Consider the following 17,762-nt stretch of genomic DNA (forward strand, 5'->3'; position numbering starts at 1 on the left):
GATTGTGGAAGGTTTAAAAGCAATCATCCTTGAATGGTTTGGAAGTAACCCGCCGTATGTGATGGATTCCGATTCGCTAAAGGTCATAAATATTGTTAATTGGGTTGAATTCTCTCTACTTGTGATTCGGGTTTTTATCGGGATATTATTTTTGTTGAGAAAGTTGTTAATGCATTGCGTGTTTGTCACGTTCCTTGAGAGAAGAACAAAGTTGTCTATCCCTAATGACTTTAACATCCTTTCAAATAGAGATGTGCAAAAACCGTCCAAAATCGACGATCTGACTCGACCCGACCTAAATCGACTAGTTCGGTTTAGTTTTTTTTTTATTATTATTTATAAAAGGGTAACCGACGGTTCACTGTATACCAAACTTGAGGGGTTTGGTTCGGTCCACCGTTCACAACCTCAAAAAACCGTAGAAAACCGACTGAACCGAGATATTTAATATATATTAATAAATATATATAATATATTAATATTATCTATCAACTCAAACGAGTCCAACCCCGTCCAATCTTATTCTTATATTTTTAGGGTCCATCTTCTTATCTCATAGTTACTCAGCCCAACTTAAAAAAAAAAACACACAAAACTTTATTTTTTTAAACAACCCTTAAGCAAACCAATAGTATAGAAGGAAATCAAAAGAGAAAACATAAAGCGAACCATTGGTTATAACTAAACTGAAACGGATGAAAATTGGTTCCTTCGACTCTTCTTCACTATGAATCGAGGGGTTCGGTTCGGTTCGATCCTTGGTTTAGGCCAAAATCGGACTGAATTGAACCATGCATACCCTACTTTCCAGAATATTTTTTAATTTAGAATTTTTTTTTCAGATAATATTTCTATTAAATATAAAAGTTGTAATTCATTACATAAAAAATCAAATTAATTTTTTCCCCCGAAACAATCAAATTAGTGGTTGAGAGTTGAGCCAGCCGTTTCCTTAATGTTGGGCCTTTGAGTTTTCGAATTGCTAGATCTGTTAGTCCATCTCACTGGCCCACGGGCCTTGTATTTGTACGTATCCTTACTGTGTGGCCGCGACACACCAGATCCCAACCTCTTATCTCTTTCTCCATTTTAAATTCAAACCCTTTTTCTAATTCAACACAATAAATATATATTATAAAATAATATTAAATATATTTTCTTTCACCAACGGTCCAATTTTCCTAACGTCTCTCTCTCCCTCTCTCTCTTACAAATTCAAAACGCGAAACAGAACGAACATTTTCTTTACCTCGAAAAAGAAAGAAAAAAAAAAAGGAAAAAAAAAAAGAACAGATCTCAGGAGAAAATCATAATTCCTTTTCGCCACGGGATACTTTCGGAGCACCGATTCATCAGATTTTGTGTTTAAGCTCTCTGATTTCTCTTCTCACTCCATCGTTAATTGAGGAAAAGAGCACTGTATGTGGTGAGGAATGAGGAATTTTGTTGTTGTTATTGTTGTTTTGGATTTGGGGAAATGAAATCTATTACCTGTAATTTGAGCGTAATTACCATATCGAGGATTGTGTTTGTTTTCTCTTGATTTGAATTTGGAAATGATGAATCGGTTTTCTTTCTTACGGTCTTTTTTAGCGGAATGACGGAAAGTTTTCTATTTTCATGCTATGAATCAATTAAACAGAAGTTTTGATACGAATGTGGTTGGATTCGTATACAATAACCTGAGCATTTTGTATTCTCGTAATTTGATGCTTTGTTCTTGAGGCGGCTATTTTGAGTAGGGTTGAGTTTCGTATTTGGATTGGAATAATCGTTTCCTTGGAAGATTCGTCAATGTTTAAAGATCTTTTTTCTTGTGGTGCGAAGTTTGTTTTATATTATTTGATATGATTCAATCATCTTTTGTAGCTGACATAATCGCGTCAGCATGACTAATGTTCGAAATGATCCAATTTTACAAATGGAAACAACATGTGGAACACTTCTACACGAACTTCAGGTTTTTGCTTTACTCTCATTTATATGTCATTTTCTGTTGTTTATTTCATTGATTTTTCATACAACTTTTTGAAATTTGAACAATGCCGCCATTTTTGGTAAGTTCACTTGGCTGAAATATTTATATCTTGCCCCACACTTCTCAATATCAGATCATTTGGGATGAAGTAGGGGAATCTGAGGCCACAAGGGACAAAATGTTGCTTGAGGTTGAACAAGAGTGCTTAGAAGTTTACAGAAGAAAGGTAGATCAAGCAAACCGCTTTAGAGCTCAGCTAAGGCAGGCAATTGCTGATTCTGAAGCAGAATTGGCTGCCATCTGCTCTGCAATGGGAGAGAGACCAGTACATACGAGGCAGGTCAGAACATGTTGCAGTCAATACTTTACTCCCATCATTACACCTAAGAGTAATTTTACTTTAATTATGATTGATCATCATAAAGATAAAGGTGAAAAATATGCATGTCGAATTGTTGATATCAGAGTTCTTGGAATCTTAAGAAAGTAATTACAAAATAAAGAAGCTGGGTTTTTAGATGTTTTCTAGGCTATATACAAACGACAAATGTGACTAAGTTTTAGTGCTAATTTCTGTGTGAAATTTCGTGGTTCAGATAATGAGATAATGGTCACGGCCTTTTAAATCTTGCTTATAAAATAATTGTGTACAACTCATCTAATATGCAAAATTTTGTGAAAAGGAAAGTTCAGAGTTTGCAAATATGATAACTTTTACAAATATAACACTATATGTTGATATTTCTTTTAATGATTTGAGTGCTTTGATGGTGTGTGATTAATGATAGTTTTTCTATTGTTCTCAGGCTGATCAAAAGACTGGGACCTTGAGAGAAGAGATGGCCCGTGTTCTTCCACAAGTGGATGAAATGAGGAAAAGAAAAGTAGACAGAAGAAATCAATTTTTAGAAGTTCTAGAACAAATACAGAAGATATCCTATGAGATCTATGGATCAAAATTTTCACATTCCAGTGTAGCTATTGATGAAAAAGATTTATCATTGAGGAATCTAGAAGAACTGCAAGGACATTTACATAAACTACAGAAGGAGAAGGTCAACTTTGTTGAATTTTATAAGTTCCATCATATATATTTTTAGATTGATCTGCCTGTCGTTCTCTCAGTCGCTTAGTAAACTTGATACCCGTTTCTGCAGAGTGACCGGCAGATGGTTAATCAGGAGCACCTTCAGACTCTAAACTTGCTTTGTTTAGTGCTTGGGATGGATTTCAAGCAAACACTGAACGGATTTCATCCCAATTTGGGTGACCCATATGGAACTTTTAACATAACTAGTGAATCAATTGAAACCCTGGCTGCTGCAATAACTAATTTGCGTGAGGTCAAATTACGAAGAATGCAGCGGGTATTACCTCAAACCTATATCAGAAGAGAATAATTTTAAATCCATCTGCCTTGTATTAGATGCAGTAACATCTTTTTTGCGCAGCTCCAAGATCTTGCTACAACTTTGTTGGAGCTTTGGCATCTAATGGATACACCAATGGAAGAACAACAGTTGTTTCAAAACGTGACATGTAATATAGCTGCTTCAGAAGATGAAGTAAATGAACCCAATAGTCTCTCTGAGGACTCAATTAATTCTGTGAGTACTTCCAAGTATTTTTATTCATCTTGATCTTCTGATATAACAAAACTTGCATGCCATTGAAACTTAAAGAATTGAATATAGATTAATAATGATCAATATTTTGCAGGTTGAAGCAGAAGTGTCTCGGTTAGAAGAGTTAAAATCAAGCAAGATGAAAGAACTTGTTTTGAAGAAGAGGTCAGAGCTGGATGAGATTTGTAGAAAAACACATTTGGTCCTGGAAGAAGATACAATAGTGGAATATGCAATTGAAACTATCGACTCCGGTATCATTCATTGTGTAATATGAAACGACACATTGCTGGTTCTTCTTCCTCTTGTTGTCTTATGAACATGTATGCAATTTCATCTGATGCAGGAGATGTTGACCCTGCCATTATTCTTGAGCAAATCGAGCTTCAGATTGCCAGGATTAAAGAGGAAGCATTTCTCAGGAAAGAAATTTTAGAAAAAGTTGACAAATGGTTGACTGCTTGTGATGAGGAGTCTTGGCTCGAGGAGTATAATAGGGTAAAGTGTTTTTCATGTTCCATCAACGAGTTGGTCTGTATTGCTTAAATCAAGCTGCATCCTTACATTATTTGTGTGTTTCACAGGATGAAAATAGATATAATGCTGGTAGAGGGGCACATCTCATTCTCAAACGTGCAGAGAAGGCCCGAGCATTGGTTAATAAGCTTCCAGGTTTGTGTTCAAATATTTTGGTAGACTTTTGAAGAGAGAGATAAATTTTGGTATTTAAATAAATTCAATTCCGTACCTTTATGCGCTTTAGTATAAAATTCGCTATAAAGTGTTCAACAACCAGCAGATGCCGTTGGTTTTCTAGCGTTGCTTTTTGTATATTATTTCATGTCTTTGAATATCATAATCGTCAAATGCAGGAATGGTGGATACATTAACTTCAAAAACAATGGCATGGGAGAAAGAAAGAGGCATTGAGTTTACATACGATGGAGTAAGTAGGATATTTTAATTGTCTATAGTTAGTTAACAATATTCTTGCAGAAATTGATCAACATTTTTTCTGTATTTACTTCTGTCCAGGTCAGTCTGCTCAATATGCTTGAAGAGTATTCCGTATTAAGGCAAGAGAAAGAGCAGGAGCGTCGCAGACTGCGGGTTGATACTTATTATCCTTCTAGTTCCCCACTGTTACTGTTCCATAGGACTCATTTAACTGTGCTAGTTTGACATTAAAGTGGCCATTCTTCCATCCTGAAAAACTGACTTATTCAGTCAAGTCCTTATTTTTTTCTCCATGTTTCAATTGATTAGGACCAGAAGAAACTCCAGGGACAGTTAATAGCAGAGCAGGAGGCTCTTTATGGATCGAAGCCAAGCCCCTCAAAACCCCAGAGTGTTAAGAAAACTCCCAGAGCTTCAGCTGCAGGTGCTAGTAAAAGGCTTTCTCTTGGAGGGACGTTGCACCAAACACCCAAACCTCAGCCACGTCCATCTAGGAAAGGTGACCAGCTGAATGATCAAAATTTTCAACAAGATGAAGGATTTGGAGCTCTTCCAGCCGCTGGTACGTTTTTCTAGCTAGTTATGATTAGTATGGGTTATATTTTGGCCATGAATAACACATTCATCCATTGAGACCATAATCCCGCACACCATAGTTTCTTTCTGTGTATTCATTAAAGTCAATACTCAACTTATTTTTCACCCCTCGTTTGGTAGTAGTCTTTTTTTTTTTTTTTTTGGGGGGGGGGGGGTTAATCATGTATTCTTTGTCTCGTTTCCTTCTTTTAAGGATAAACTCATGTATTCTTTGTCTAATGTTTTATTGTTCGAAAACATTTTTGATTGAAGTCATAGTCAATTTTCGAAAAAAGAACAAAAAGAAGGTTCTTCGAAAGTCAATTTATATTTTTCATAATTTAACTATAATTCAAAACTTTTGGAATTTAGGTCAAACGAAGTAGAACGTTGGCAAGCATGATTATACAAACAGAATACCAAAAGTGAAAATGTTACCAATGGCGTATTTTCTTTTTTCCTTGAACCTTTCCAGATAAAAACACAGTTTTGATGAAAGCCTTGGTTTGTGTGTGGTGTAGCGTTATAATACCACTTTAAGAAAAATTGCACTTTCATTTTTAATTATTGTTCATTGATTGAGGAATATATTATGTTCAGCTTTTGGGGTGAAGCAGTTTGGTGTTCTGTGCCCCTCTGTCTTGTTCAGTATAAAACAGTTTACTGTTTCTCAATTTTAGGCAGAAGAGAACTTGATTTTTCTGGTCAACCTGCAAGCCACAATAACTCGATAGCCAATGCTCGTGAACCCGAGTTGGTGATTCGGAAACCTTTTGCACCAATTGCTACCACAGTGCAACCAAAGACGAACACGACGAACTCAATCGATGATGCAAACACAGCATCTAGTGAGCCATTACAAAAAACAAGCCCAACCAGCAATGTGCCATGTACGCCATTGAAGAAGATCTCAGTTGCTACAGATGAAGACCAAAACGTGACTCCAAAGGGAATGTCAATTCCAGTACCATCCACCCCTTCAACTCTATCAGTTGCAATGCAGACGACTACAACTCCGGCAGTTGCTCTGCCTCCTCCCGCTTACAAAGCTGAGGAAATTCCTGAAGATGACGTTGAATATTCGTTCGAGGAAAGACGAGCCGGGTTTGTACTTCCGGAAACACATATAAAATCAATACAAGTTTGATTGATAACACAAATGGTTGGTGGTGCTGCCTTTGGTGTGTGAGTTTCAATGGCCTAGCAAGTTAATATGGTCAGTTTTGGTAGTTGTAGAGAAAAAAAACTCTCCAAGTCAATTTTAATTGGCTTTTTTGGTGAACTGTGTATATATTTTATTAAGATCATGGACAGATCGATTTGTGATGTCTTCTCTCAAGCACAGTGTGGGGAAAAAACCTTTCAAACCATTCTTATTTTTTTATCCTTGCTTTTGGATAGCAAATTCAAATTCATGGAAATAAGTTGATGATCTACAACAACCTTTCAAACCTTTTTTTTTTCCTCAAATTTTCTGATTTTTCACTCCATGCCAATGTTGGTTTCACTGTTACTATTACTAAAGACATTGAACATTCTTTTAGAAATGGTTGGGTTTTGATTATAAGTTTAGGCATCAAAGTTTTCGTTTATATTTGATATATCCGCAAACTTCATTATATATTGCCTTTTAGATTTGAAATGGACTTATTTTTTTACAAGTCTGCGGTAGTTCAAAACTGGAATTGGAGTGGCTGCCTTTGTTCAATTTGGGCTTGGTAGCTCGCAAGGCTCATAACCTTGAAGTCACGGGTTCAAATCTATTTCGAAAAAACAACCTATTATGGCTATGTAAAGGAACCGACTTAAAGCTTGAATTGTCTTTTCGCACTTAGGCACATAGCGCGTCATTGGTAATGATTCGACTACGACGCGAGCCAGGCCTCGATTCAAAAAGATGAAGGACCAAAAAGTCGAAAACACTTTAAAAGTTCAATAGGTCTTTAATTTTCCATTTTGAGTCTAACAGGTATTTAAACAAAGCTTGGAGTCCTATTGAATTAAAATAATGGGTTATCTAACTTATCTGACCATCGATATTTGTTGATCTCCAATAAGAAATCACATATTGTGAAGATGTGAGAGGCAAATTGGCAACTATGTCCTCCCTCAGTCCCACTAGCTGGCTGCATCACTTGCACTTCCTTTACTAGGCTTTACCAATTGACTAAATAGCTCAATACAATAAGAAAAATACTTTGGTGTTAGTCGACCATTTATCCAATTAAAAATTGTCATGTGTTAATAAATTTTGTTTTTTTTAAAAAAAAGTCAAATTATTATTTTATCATGTAATAGATGAGACTTGCATGGAAATAGGTGCAGTTGCACTTAATCATTGAGATGGGTACAATCTAGATTGCGACCTATAAAATATAGATACTTTATGTGAGGTATGTGAGGTAAAGAATCCGTATTTGTCCAGATACTTCTCGGATACATGTCCGACATGCGATTTGACATGTCTATTATTAAAAAAAGATAAGCAACCCGTCTACTCTTTTCCCATCTAAAACTAGACAAATTATTTAAAGAACTCACAACTTGAGACCAAAACTAAAAAGAAAAAATAAAATAAAATACCAAACTCTAGAATCCTCCGATCTTCATCTTCAAATTTAAGTCCCCACGAAGTCCACCAAAATATGACCCACTTGAATATCTTCAATAATTAAGTGAATAAGTTCCTTGTCTATCTCCATACTTCTCCCTCTAATCTTCTTCTTCTTCTTTAATCAATACGAGTCACTTTTCTATTGTATTTTATTGACTATTTTACTTCAACATCTTAGATATTGTTTTTTATATTGTATTACAATGTTTGTACTGTATTTTGTATTATTGTCATTAACTGGTATGTTAAATTTATTTATATCCTATATTTTTTAAGAAACAAAATGTATCTTTAATGTCCTAATTTTTTAGAAATTGACGTATCGTCGTATCCTATTGTATTCATATCTCGTATCTATGCTTCATAGATTGCAGTCAATCATTATCAAAATAATAAGGGTAATTCTAATTGGTAGCATTTTTAGGAATAATAATAAAGTGTATAACATCATTTAAAAAAAAATTACAAATATAGACAAGTCTATCAACGATAGACTCCCAAATCTATCAATGATAAACTTCTATCGTTAATAGACTCTTACCAGTTATATGATCTGATAGACTCTTACCAAGAATATGATATATCATTGATAGACTATTTAAATTTGGCCATATTTGTAATTTTTTTAACATTATGTTATATCTGCTAATATTTTGAGTCTAATGTATATATTTATAACTATCCCAAATAATAACTAGGAAGATGATGAACATTTTTTGAAACATTAGGGAGAATACAAACTTAGTTTAGAGACTAAGTTTGTCATTTAACCTCTGTATAATTTAATTTCAAAATTACATACCATCCTTTGATATATATATTTTTTTATTTAGTTAAACTAGCAATTTGGTTCATGTACTTTAAGTTTTGTTCCATTTTGGTTAATATATTTTAAATTGTCCAATGTTAATCCTCATACTTTCAATAAATCCTAAAAACTAATCTATGTCCCATAATCTTAAATATCGTTCTTGAAAATTAATTTTTATCAAAATTGGTTAAACAACAACAATAATTTTCATCATTATAATGAGATACTAATAGGGACAAATTTTAAAATATTAGCTTCAAAGACAATCAATATATATTGAGAGTAAACAAATTAAAATTAGATAATCAAAATTACATAACCAAAATAATATTTTAACCTTAATACTTTTAGTGACAATAAAACTCGAAAGTCTTATATGGTTAAAAAATGATTATAATTTCCAGGTAAGAAAAAGCCTCTACGTACAAATATTACCACAATTTTAACAAAAATGCTCATAATACTCATTTTTCTTACTAATTTTAAGATTTATTAAAGTATAAGTAAAAAAAAATATTTTAAAAATATTTTAACCTTGACCAAAGCGTTCTATGGTCAAAGAAAGTTGAACCAAAAGTGGGCACATATGAAACCAAAGTTAGAGTGGTCAAAACTGAACACAAAAAACATATATAAAATCCTTTTACCAGAAGCAGCAGGTAGAAGGAGAAAGAAGACCAAACTTTTGAATTCAATTTTTATTTATTTCTTTATTCATTTTCCTTTTTCCTTTTTTTTTTTAATTTTTTTTATATATTTAATTTTTTTTCTCTTTTCTCCATTGATTTTATGGATTTTAATATTATTATTTACTATCTCAACCATTAAATTCAAATCAATTTCGAAAACGGACGTGAACCATTTTATTAACCAAAATCTATACTTTCAATTTTCCAAATATAATATTAATTATCTATTAAACTTTTCCACCTTAATTTTCCCTTTTCCTGATTTATTTTTATTTAATTTTCCCCCTTCCTTTTTCTACTTATTTATTTCTTCTCATTTCCCTCTCCAAAACCCTAATTTTCTACCTCGAAAATTTTCTGCGATTGTTCTGATTTTTTTTGAATTTTTTCCTTTATATTTCTGAGATTTTTTTTTTTTACTGTTTTTTTTTTAAATTTTAAATTTTAAATTTTACGATTTTTGGGGGTGATGTTTTGTTGGATTTTTCATTTACTGAAGCTTTGTGTAGTAGTCTGTAATGGCGGAGATTTAGGTTACTGAGAAGATACTGAATTGAAGTTGTAGTACTGAAAGCTGTTGTTCCTGATCTAGAATCGGTTCTACTGGAGGTTTTGAGTCTTGGGTTTTACTCATAGGTTCTGGATTTCATCTCATTTTCGTTGGCTCTGTTTCTGTGTTCTTGTTTCATTGTCTTCTTCATTGAGAGCTTCTTCGTTCATGTTGTGGTTTGTTAAACATCGTCTGTAGTGTCAATAATGGAGGTTTAGGGTTTAAGCTATCGGTTTACCGTTTATGAACTTTTTGCTTTAGAACAAATCTTTTTTTTTTTTTTTTTCCCCTCTCACTGTAAAAGTGGAGGAGAAAGAGGGAGGAGTGGATTTTGGGTTTGCAGTAAAAGTGGGTCAAGCTGCAGAGGGTTTCGGGATGATGGATTCAAGACCTGAAAATTCAAGCACAGATGGTGAGACGCCGCCGCAGCAGTCGCTGCCGAGTGTTCCAACGGCGGCGGCTACAAATGGGAAGAAGAAAAGAGGGAGGCCGAGAAAGTACGGCCCTGATGGGACTGTAGCTCCTACATTGTCACCAATGCCGATTTCGTCATCGATTCCGCTGACTGGAGAATTTCCGGGTTGGAAACGGGGAAGAGGACGTTCAGTAGAGTCGATTAAGAAGTCGCGGAAGTTTGAGTATGAGATTCCAGGTAAAGTGTCAATAAGTGTTGTATATTTGGAATCATTTGATGATTTGAAATTCTGTTATTGGTGGTTTTCTGTTCTACTGTTACATTTGGATTCTGATTCTTTCGAGAGCAATAACTTATATGGATGGAAAGTAGCGATTGTAAAATTTTGACATGTATGTGTTTCTGTCTCTCTCTCTCTCTTCAATAGTGAGAATCTCTGTACTTGCAGGAAAAGATAAGAGGGGTCCGGTCTAGTTATCTGGCTTAGAAAGCGATGGTTTTAAACGTATATTGTTTGTTTTTGTACAGTAGAATTATGAGGGAATGTTTGTTGGGTTTTGATGTGATAGTGCGCTGCATCGTTGGTTTTACTTCAGATCTGCTGTAAATAGTAATTTATGAATCAAAAGTGACTTTGGAGCCTTCTGGAAAATGGAGGGAACTTTCCTCCCTAGGATAGGATAGCTTTTGAGAAAATAGCCATTATTTGGGTGTAAGTGACCTGCTGCTTAGACCCTTTTTCTCGAGTCAATAGACAGTCAAACGTAGTGTGAAGTTTCCAACTTGGCTGCTTATAATCGACAGAAAATGGATGAAAAATGCAGGGAGCAGGATTATAAGGGTAACATTTTGGAAATTTCAGGGGGAAAAACTGAAACTGGAAGTGAAAATGCTTTAAAGGCTTGTGGATGCTTTTTATCTTTGGTGGGATTAAGTGATTTCAATTGGTGCCCTTTTTTCCTGATAGAAAAATTTGGAAAATATTCTTATATTACCTGAAATCTATTACATCTCGTTCAAGACATTCTGAAGTGTTGGTTTAACTTGGAAGTGGATGAAGTGAAGGGATCAGAATATTAGTTTATTGAAAGTAAATAATTAGGAAACAATGTTTGGTAGTTCTGTCCATCCTCTCTCTCTCTCTCTTCCCCTGTAATAGAGAGCTGAAGTCTAATACCGTGAAACAGAGTATGGAGTAACAGAGGATAAGATGTCCTCTTTAAAGATAGATGCTAAAAGTTACAAACCAATGATATTTCTTTTGGACCAAGAGTGAGTTGACTCAGTTGACGATGTTTACTGATATAAAGTCCAGCTAAAATTTTTAACTGTTAACACAATTTACATTTTAAATTAGGTAAAAAAATTACTCAGGAATTAGGAAATTCGAGTTGCTTTCCCTTCTGAATTAAACTGTCGGGTTGGCTAAAACGTTGCTGACAAGGATTTGTCTCTCTTCAAGGGTCATGTAAAATTCTGATATGAGGAGTTAGGGGATTGATTTTATTGCATTTTTTTAAAAAAATATTTTTATCGAAAACTTGAAATGGCAATTTCAGGTAATATGTTCTTGGTCTTGCTTAAAATTTAGGTTGATTTTTCTTCGGGTAGAAGGAGAATTATTTTTGTCTCCCATCATTCAAAAGAAAACAAAACTGAACAGTATTTGTGCCAATTATATATTGTTTAATGGGAATGGCTGTAATTGATGTCTTAATTTAAACATTCTGAAGCCAGGTCATGCAGTTTTATTACAAAAGAAAATTTATTTCATATCTAAGTGATTCTTACATAATGCATGTGATACCCAGGTAACAAGGTTGCCTTCTTTGCTGGAGCAGATTTCACACCTCACGTGATCACTGTTAATATTGGTGAGGTAAGCGTTGGTATCCCAAACCCAGGGAATCTATTCTATTCTGCCATCAGTGAATAGTCCTTGGACTAAATAATAAGGGTTAGCAACGTGATTGTTCGTATTCTATTTAATTTGGCTTGGGATAGCAGTTGCTGTCATGATATAATATAGTGACGAGTTAGCTTCTTATGTATTAAGAAAGAATGAATTAGGCACAAATCTTACTAGATAGGGGTACTATGTGTTACTGCACAATACTGCACGGGCATGATGATGTTGATCTTTATCAATTCTCTAATGAGAGTGTTCAATGTGGATTCTTTTTTTCCGCCTGAATTTTGGGTAGCAATGAAGAGGTTCAAATAACCACTTTTTTCTGACTTGTCGAAATATTCTTTAGTGGGCTTTTCCTGGCACGGTGGCACCTGCTATTTATATTGAAACAATAAACTTCTAGAATTAAATTTTACTAGTTGAATTGTGCAAATAATTACCGAGACCTGAATATTGAGTATACTTGTGATTTGAAATATGAATTACTGCCAACTAGATTAATCGTCAATATTCATTCAAATAAATTAGGAAGAATTAATTACAGAAGTTGTCAGCAATTTGCCATTGCAATATCTCATAACTCATGTTCATTCTTAATGCATTGTTGCCACATGTTCCTGATACAGTTCTGCTGTTTTAGGATGTTAACTTGAAAATCATGTCATTTTCTCAACAAGGATCTCGGGCGATTTGTATACTCTCTGCTAATGGTATGGTTTCGAATGTTACACTTCAGCAGTCAACATCTTCTGGGGGTACTTTAACATATGAGGTAGACCACCTTCCTTGATATGCATACCATCTTGGCATCTTCTATATGATGAAAGCATGTTTGAACTCATAGCTCAATCCACACTGTTTTCTTTTCAAATCTCATTTTACTTTTTGTTCTCTAGTTCAAATGTTTGACTGTAGTAAGATCTGATTATTTGGATTACTCTCTGTTTTCTTTCCCATGTTTCATGTAGGATAATATACGCTATTTCTTTTACTAAAATTGTCAAGTACCTACAACCTATGAAGTATGAAATAATGAGTGATGTCTAGGAAATCAATGCTCTCCCATGACAAAACTTCTTGACAATATTCTCGAGCTTCTAATTCCCTTGTCCACCTCAGTAGGATCTAACCTATAGGTGTTTCCCTTGATTTTTCTCTCTTTTTTTCCTTGAACACATAAACCTGGTGGATGGCAGATCAATTTATTATTATCTAACGACCATTTGTCAGAATGTAATCAGAATTTTCATGTTTATTTTGATATCTTTCTTTTTAAGAGATTTCCTTAGGAGTACTTTCATACATTGCTTTTAAAAATTAGTTTTCCTGTGTTTTGTACTCTGAATTCATAAAATCAGAGTTCATAGGGATCAGAACACCCTAGCTGTGAAAACACATTAGTAACAGCTGACTTTTGCTATTATTCTTGTTTTAAACTCCCTCCCCCCTCTCTTAAAATGCATTTTCAAGAAACAGATAAGTCCTACGTGTTTTGTTTGAATAATTACTTGACAAATAGACTGCATGCCCAGACCAACATTCACGCCCAGACCAACATTTCCACCCACCTCTTGGTTGTGTGCTCAAATCCCGAGTTTGAATAATTACTTAAGAAAAGACTTAGTGCAGTTAGACTTTGTTTGAGAATGATTTCATTCTGTGCTGTATTTTTTCAAAAAAGAAAAAGAAGGTAAGTTTGTTTACCCAAAATTTCTTTATTTTATATTTTTCATTTTTAAAAAATATTTACAGTATTTGATAATTTATTTTTTGCTTCTAAAATTTGACCTAAATTTTAAAGTTGTTCTAAAAAGTAGGTAACCATACAATAAAACTGCATGATAAATGTGAATGGGCTCATTCGTTAAGAAACAGAAAAATTATATATATAAACACACACACTTAGAAAGACCCCTATATTTTACCATTTCTTCTAGAAGACAGCTATTACATATTCTAGCCTTTCTAAAGAGGAAAAAAATAAATTAGCCCTTATCTTCCAGGTGTTTTATCGAGCGTGCAACAATTATCATTCATCTGTATAGTGTTTTCAATTACATTGTTACTAGCAAACCAAGTGTTCTATAAATACACTCTGTGCTTGACCAAGTTGAATGTTTTTCTTTTGAGAAAATTATTTTTTGTCTCTAAGTTTTCCACAATAAGTGTGTTAGGGGTCCCTAAGTTTCAAAATGTACCCTTTTAGTCCTGAGTTTTAAAGCATAGGTTTATAAGGTCGAACACTTTTTTTTTTTAAAACGTTGACATGACATTTTAAATTAAAATAATTGTGAAGGAAGATGAGAGAGAAGATAATTTTTTGAATTATTGTTTTTAGTTCAAAAAGTCTTGGCAACGTTTAATATGATGATAAAAAATTACTCAACCTTTTAAATTCATTCTTAAAACTTTGGGTACTAAAGAGGTACATTTTGAAATCTTAGCCCAATGCACCCGAAAGCTAAAAACGCAGGGACTAAAAAGGTTGTTTTATCTTCTGGAATACTCCCTCAAAACAGATGACATGATCTTGATGCAAGTTGTCTTGCAATCCCATATTACTCAAATCAATTGTGAACTCTTTTACAGCTGGGATTGATGTATTTCTTGCTTGCAATTCTGCCCTTCCCAGCCCGTCAACAAATGAGTAAAATGGATGGTAGCTTTCCAGAGTCAGTTTCACATTTAAATTAGGATTTCAAACCATGTATTACATTGAGGCCTTTTTCAGCTAACTGGAAGGTAATTTGATAAACAACGATTGAACTTTTATACACGTCAATGAAAATAACTGACAAAAATTTAATTCTCCTTCATATTGTGAATTCATTTCCATTTAGTCAACTACGTTTGTAAATCACATGTTACTTGTTATTGTTAGCCATTCTATGCAAATGTATCCGTGCATCTTATCATCAACTGTCATGGTAAGGCATTATTGGTAATTAAAGGAAAATCATGAACTGTTTTGATTGTTAGGGTCGATTTGAGATACTTTCATTGTCTGGATCATATATGCCTTCTGAGATTGGTGGAACCAAGAGCCGATCTGGAGGGATGAGTGTCTCTTTGGCTGGTCCAGATGGCCGAGTGATGGGTGGAGGACTTGCTGGCATGCTGATAGCAGCTGGTCCAGTGCAGGTATGGTTTTCTCCTTCTCCATATTAGTTAGATTATGGAGGATTAAGTACGTACAAATTTTATGTCAGAGAGCTACTAAAGCATATGAATGTAATTTTTAACTACCAAATTTAATATTAATTTGTTCGATAGAAAGTATTAGTTATAACTATACAATACAAAATAAAACTGTATCATGGCAAAATAAAGTTGGTTATGCTTCTGTTTTGTTTAACAAAATTGTGTGCTTTCCGTGGTCAACAGGTGGTGGTCGGTAGTTTCTTGCCACCAGGTCACCAGCAGGAAAATAAACCAAAGAAGAGTAGGATGGAACCTACATCGAACACGATTATGCCTCCAGCCAATGTTCTTTCTGGCGAAGGGGAGGAGGAAGCATTTGGAGTGAATCCCATAGTCGCATCTACTCTAATTGGAGATAAATCAGCTTCTTTAGACCAAAATTTAGCTTTTAAAACTTCACAAGTCAACGACAAATCACCTTTTCCCCAAGAATCAAGAGGTGTCCTCAACCATTCAAACCATGAGGTTTCTTGTTAAGCATCATCTCTCCTGCACCTTGAATTTTTCATGCAGATTTGCTGGTGCATTGGCTTTTCTACAACCTCGATCATTAGCGGTATGAGCTCATTGATTCTGTAAAGGGCTAACTACGAGAGTTTAAACAACTGACGTATTTGTCGTCATCAGGTAACATCTCTAGATAGGGTTAAGCCTAATAGATTAGATAGGAGTTTGATCTTTTAGGCTTATTTGTTATGTTCTCACTTCTCAGCATGTAGGTTCTCGTGTGTTGTATTTGTATCCCACTCAACGTTATAGCAGTTTAGGTGCAGGAATTTGTGTAAATTATTCATGTTCTAGAATTCTCTGTATCTGAAATAATAACATTTAAGTTAAATTTCAAAGACTGTTTTCCAATGTTTTATTTGTGTACGTTCTCATTTATCTCATGCCTGGTTAATTTTCATAGTTTATATGGATAATTTAAATTTCCCATTGCCCAGAAGTTGTCATTCTGAAGTAATGAATTCCATGTCGTTTGGAACCCCAAGAAAAAATGCAGCCTAGTTGGAATAGCAGTGAAGTCACTCAGTTAATGTAGCATAAATATGTTATGATTGATTTATTATGGATGTTTGAGGAGGCGTTTGGCTCATCGACTTCATAAATTGGTTCTAAATAACTTAACTCTATCAACTTCTATAGTGTTCACGGTTGAAGTTTGCACATTTATCGCTGAAATCTATTTTCCATTCTCTCTCTCCTTCTAATGTTTTCTAACTCCAGATTAAATAACTTTGTACTCTAAATACAGACTTTCTAATTTGAATATATTAGATTCAGACTGATCATTAAGCTCTGTTTAAATAGTAACAATTTGATTTGCCTTCTAATGAAATCATGGAATAAAATGCTAAATAACATCCCAATTTTATTCAATTCTTTGAATAAGCACTAAAAGATTGCATCTTTGTGAAACTGTTGTAATTGAATCTACTTGATTCTTATGCTTTGATGCGATTTTTCAAAATTCTGATATTCACACATTGGGTAACATACATGTTCCAAAAGAGTTACAGAACTCAACCCCCAGGTAAAAGTGATGGAGATTCTTGTTTGGCTTGGCTGAAGTATCTCAGAACAAAAATCAATCGGTTTGAGCTGGCCCAACTATTCGACTGATCTCGAGGTTCTTTGCCTTTCTTCTCTCCACCCTCTGTTAACCTTTTCAATAAATTCTTCCACTCTTCGTCTGAATTCATCCTCATCTTCATTAACATCATCACTCTGTTCAACATTATCATTGCGGTCGAAGTTCATGCATCTTTCTGGTTCATTTTGGATCTCTGTCACTTCACACACATCAAATGTAGGATCTTTCTGAAGCATGTAATTTTGTTCTGTTGTATTTGTGTTGCTGTGAATGACAATTGAAAGTGGCATATCATCGTCATTTTGCTGATCAAAACTGGAGAACGAGACCGGTTTTGAGGTGAAGAGGATGATGAGTATGATCAAATTGAAGAAGCAGAAGATGAACAGAGTGCTGGAAACTGCCTCAGCAGCAAGTTCTAGAATGGAGTTAGCCATGGCTGCAGTGGAAATTGGTTTGCAACTTCTACTTGGAAATTGGAACTGAAAAGAGAAGAATGAATGGGAAGTGTGAAGGTTTTTGGGTATTTAAAGGGTTTGGTAATGTGGAACTCGAAGTGTATTGAAGAAGCTTTTTGTTGTGGAAGCAGACATTTCTGTGTTGTGAAAGCAACTTGGATGGTTTTTTAAAGTCAAAACTCAAAGATTATTCACGTGTTGAGGATTTTAATAATTCATAAGGAATTCAAATTTAGATGCTGTATATTATGTGTAATTGCTTTACATGACTACCATTATTTATATGTAAGAGTTAAAAGTTAATAATTAAGTGTATAACAATATTTTTAAAAAATTGTAAATATAACAAATTGATAAATTCTATTGTTAATTAACTTCTACT

The 17,762-nt window shown here is 34.2% G+C and overlaps 2 protein-coding genes across 6 annotated transcripts; both read left to right on the top strand.

The window, feature by feature from the left end:
• Positions 1 to 1,225: 1,225 nt before the first annotated feature.
• On the top strand, positions 1,226 to 6,498 carry LOC120092894 (65-kDa microtubule-associated protein 3-like). 2 transcript variants are annotated; one of them, XM_039051137.1, is made up of 13 exons: positions 1,226 to 1,419; positions 1,870 to 1,960; positions 2,112 to 2,318; positions 2,785 to 3,033; positions 3,136 to 3,345; positions 3,430 to 3,585; positions 3,698 to 3,857; positions 3,950 to 4,101; positions 4,188 to 4,275; positions 4,476 to 4,549; positions 4,639 to 4,713; positions 4,870 to 5,122; positions 5,817 to 6,498. In XM_039051137.1, exons 2-13 carry the CDS (start codon positions 1,889 to 1,891, stop codon positions 6,281 to 6,283), a joined length of 2,163 nt encoding a protein of 720 aa, XP_038907065.1. In that variant the 5' UTR covers positions 1,226 to 1,419; positions 1,870 to 1,888; the 3' UTR covers positions 6,284 to 6,498. The 2 variants fall into 2 exon arrangements, with proteins under 2 accessions (XP_038907065.1, XP_038907064.1); XM_039051136.1 differs by having other exon boundaries at positions 1,227 to 1,426.
• Positions 6,499 to 9,510: 3,012 nt separating this feature from the next.
• Positions 9,511 to 17,345, top strand: LOC120067325 (AT-hook motif nuclear-localized protein 3-like). Of its 4 annotated transcripts, XR_005478965.1 has the most exons (7): positions 9,511 to 10,452; positions 12,027 to 12,094; positions 12,768 to 12,899; positions 15,107 to 15,268; positions 15,512 to 15,955; positions 16,841 to 16,958; positions 17,207 to 17,345. XR_005478965.1 is itself a non-coding variant. In XM_039018891.1 (5 exons), the coding sequence occupies exons 1-5, from the start codon at positions 10,176 to 10,178 to the stop codon at positions 15,803 to 15,805; spliced, it is 933 nt and encodes a 310-aa protein (XP_038874819.1). In that variant the 5' UTR covers positions 9,511 to 10,175; the 3' UTR covers positions 15,806 to 16,186. The 4 variants fall into 4 exon arrangements, 1 of the variants encoding a protein (XP_038874819.1); XR_005478964.1 differs by lacking the exon at positions 17,207 to 17,345 and having other exon boundaries at positions 16,863 to 16,997; XR_005478963.1 differs by lacking the exon at positions 17,207 to 17,345 and having other exon boundaries at positions 16,841 to 16,977.
• The last annotated feature ends 417 nt before the right edge of the window (positions 17,346 to 17,762 follow it).

This window comes from Benincasa hispida, chromosome 12 (genome assembly GCF_009727055.1).
Source record: "Benincasa hispida cultivar B227 chromosome 12, ASM972705v1, whole genome shotgun sequence".
Classification (NCBI taxonomy): Eukaryota; Viridiplantae; Streptophyta; class Magnoliopsida; order Cucurbitales; family Cucurbitaceae; genus Benincasa; species Benincasa hispida.

Bases quoted from the DNA above. Each gene is read 5' to 3' on its own strand.
- LOC120092894 (XM_039051137.1), top strand. From the start codon at position 1,889: ATGACTAATGTTCGAAATGATCCAATTTTACAAATGGAAACAACATGT. The intron at 3,034-3,135 runs GTCAACTTTGTT...CCGTTTCTGCAG, and splicing joins ATAAACTACAGAAGGAGAAG to AGTGACCGGCAGATGGTTAA. The intron at 4,714-4,869 runs GTTGATACTTAT...TCAATTGATTAG, and splicing joins AGGAGCGTCGCAGACTGCGG to GACCAGAAGAAACTCCAGGG.
- LOC120067325 (XM_039018891.1), top strand. From the start codon at position 10,176: ATGATGGATTCAAGACCTGAAAATTCAAGCACAGATGGTGAGACGCCG. The intron at 12,095-12,767 runs GTAAGCGTTGGT...CTGCTGTTTTAG, and splicing joins TCACTGTTAATATTGGTGAG to GATGTTAACTTGAAAATCAT. The intron at 15,269-15,511 runs GTATGGTTTTCT...CGTGGTCAACAG, and splicing joins TAGCAGCTGGTCCAGTGCAG to GTGGTGGTCGGTAGTTTCTT.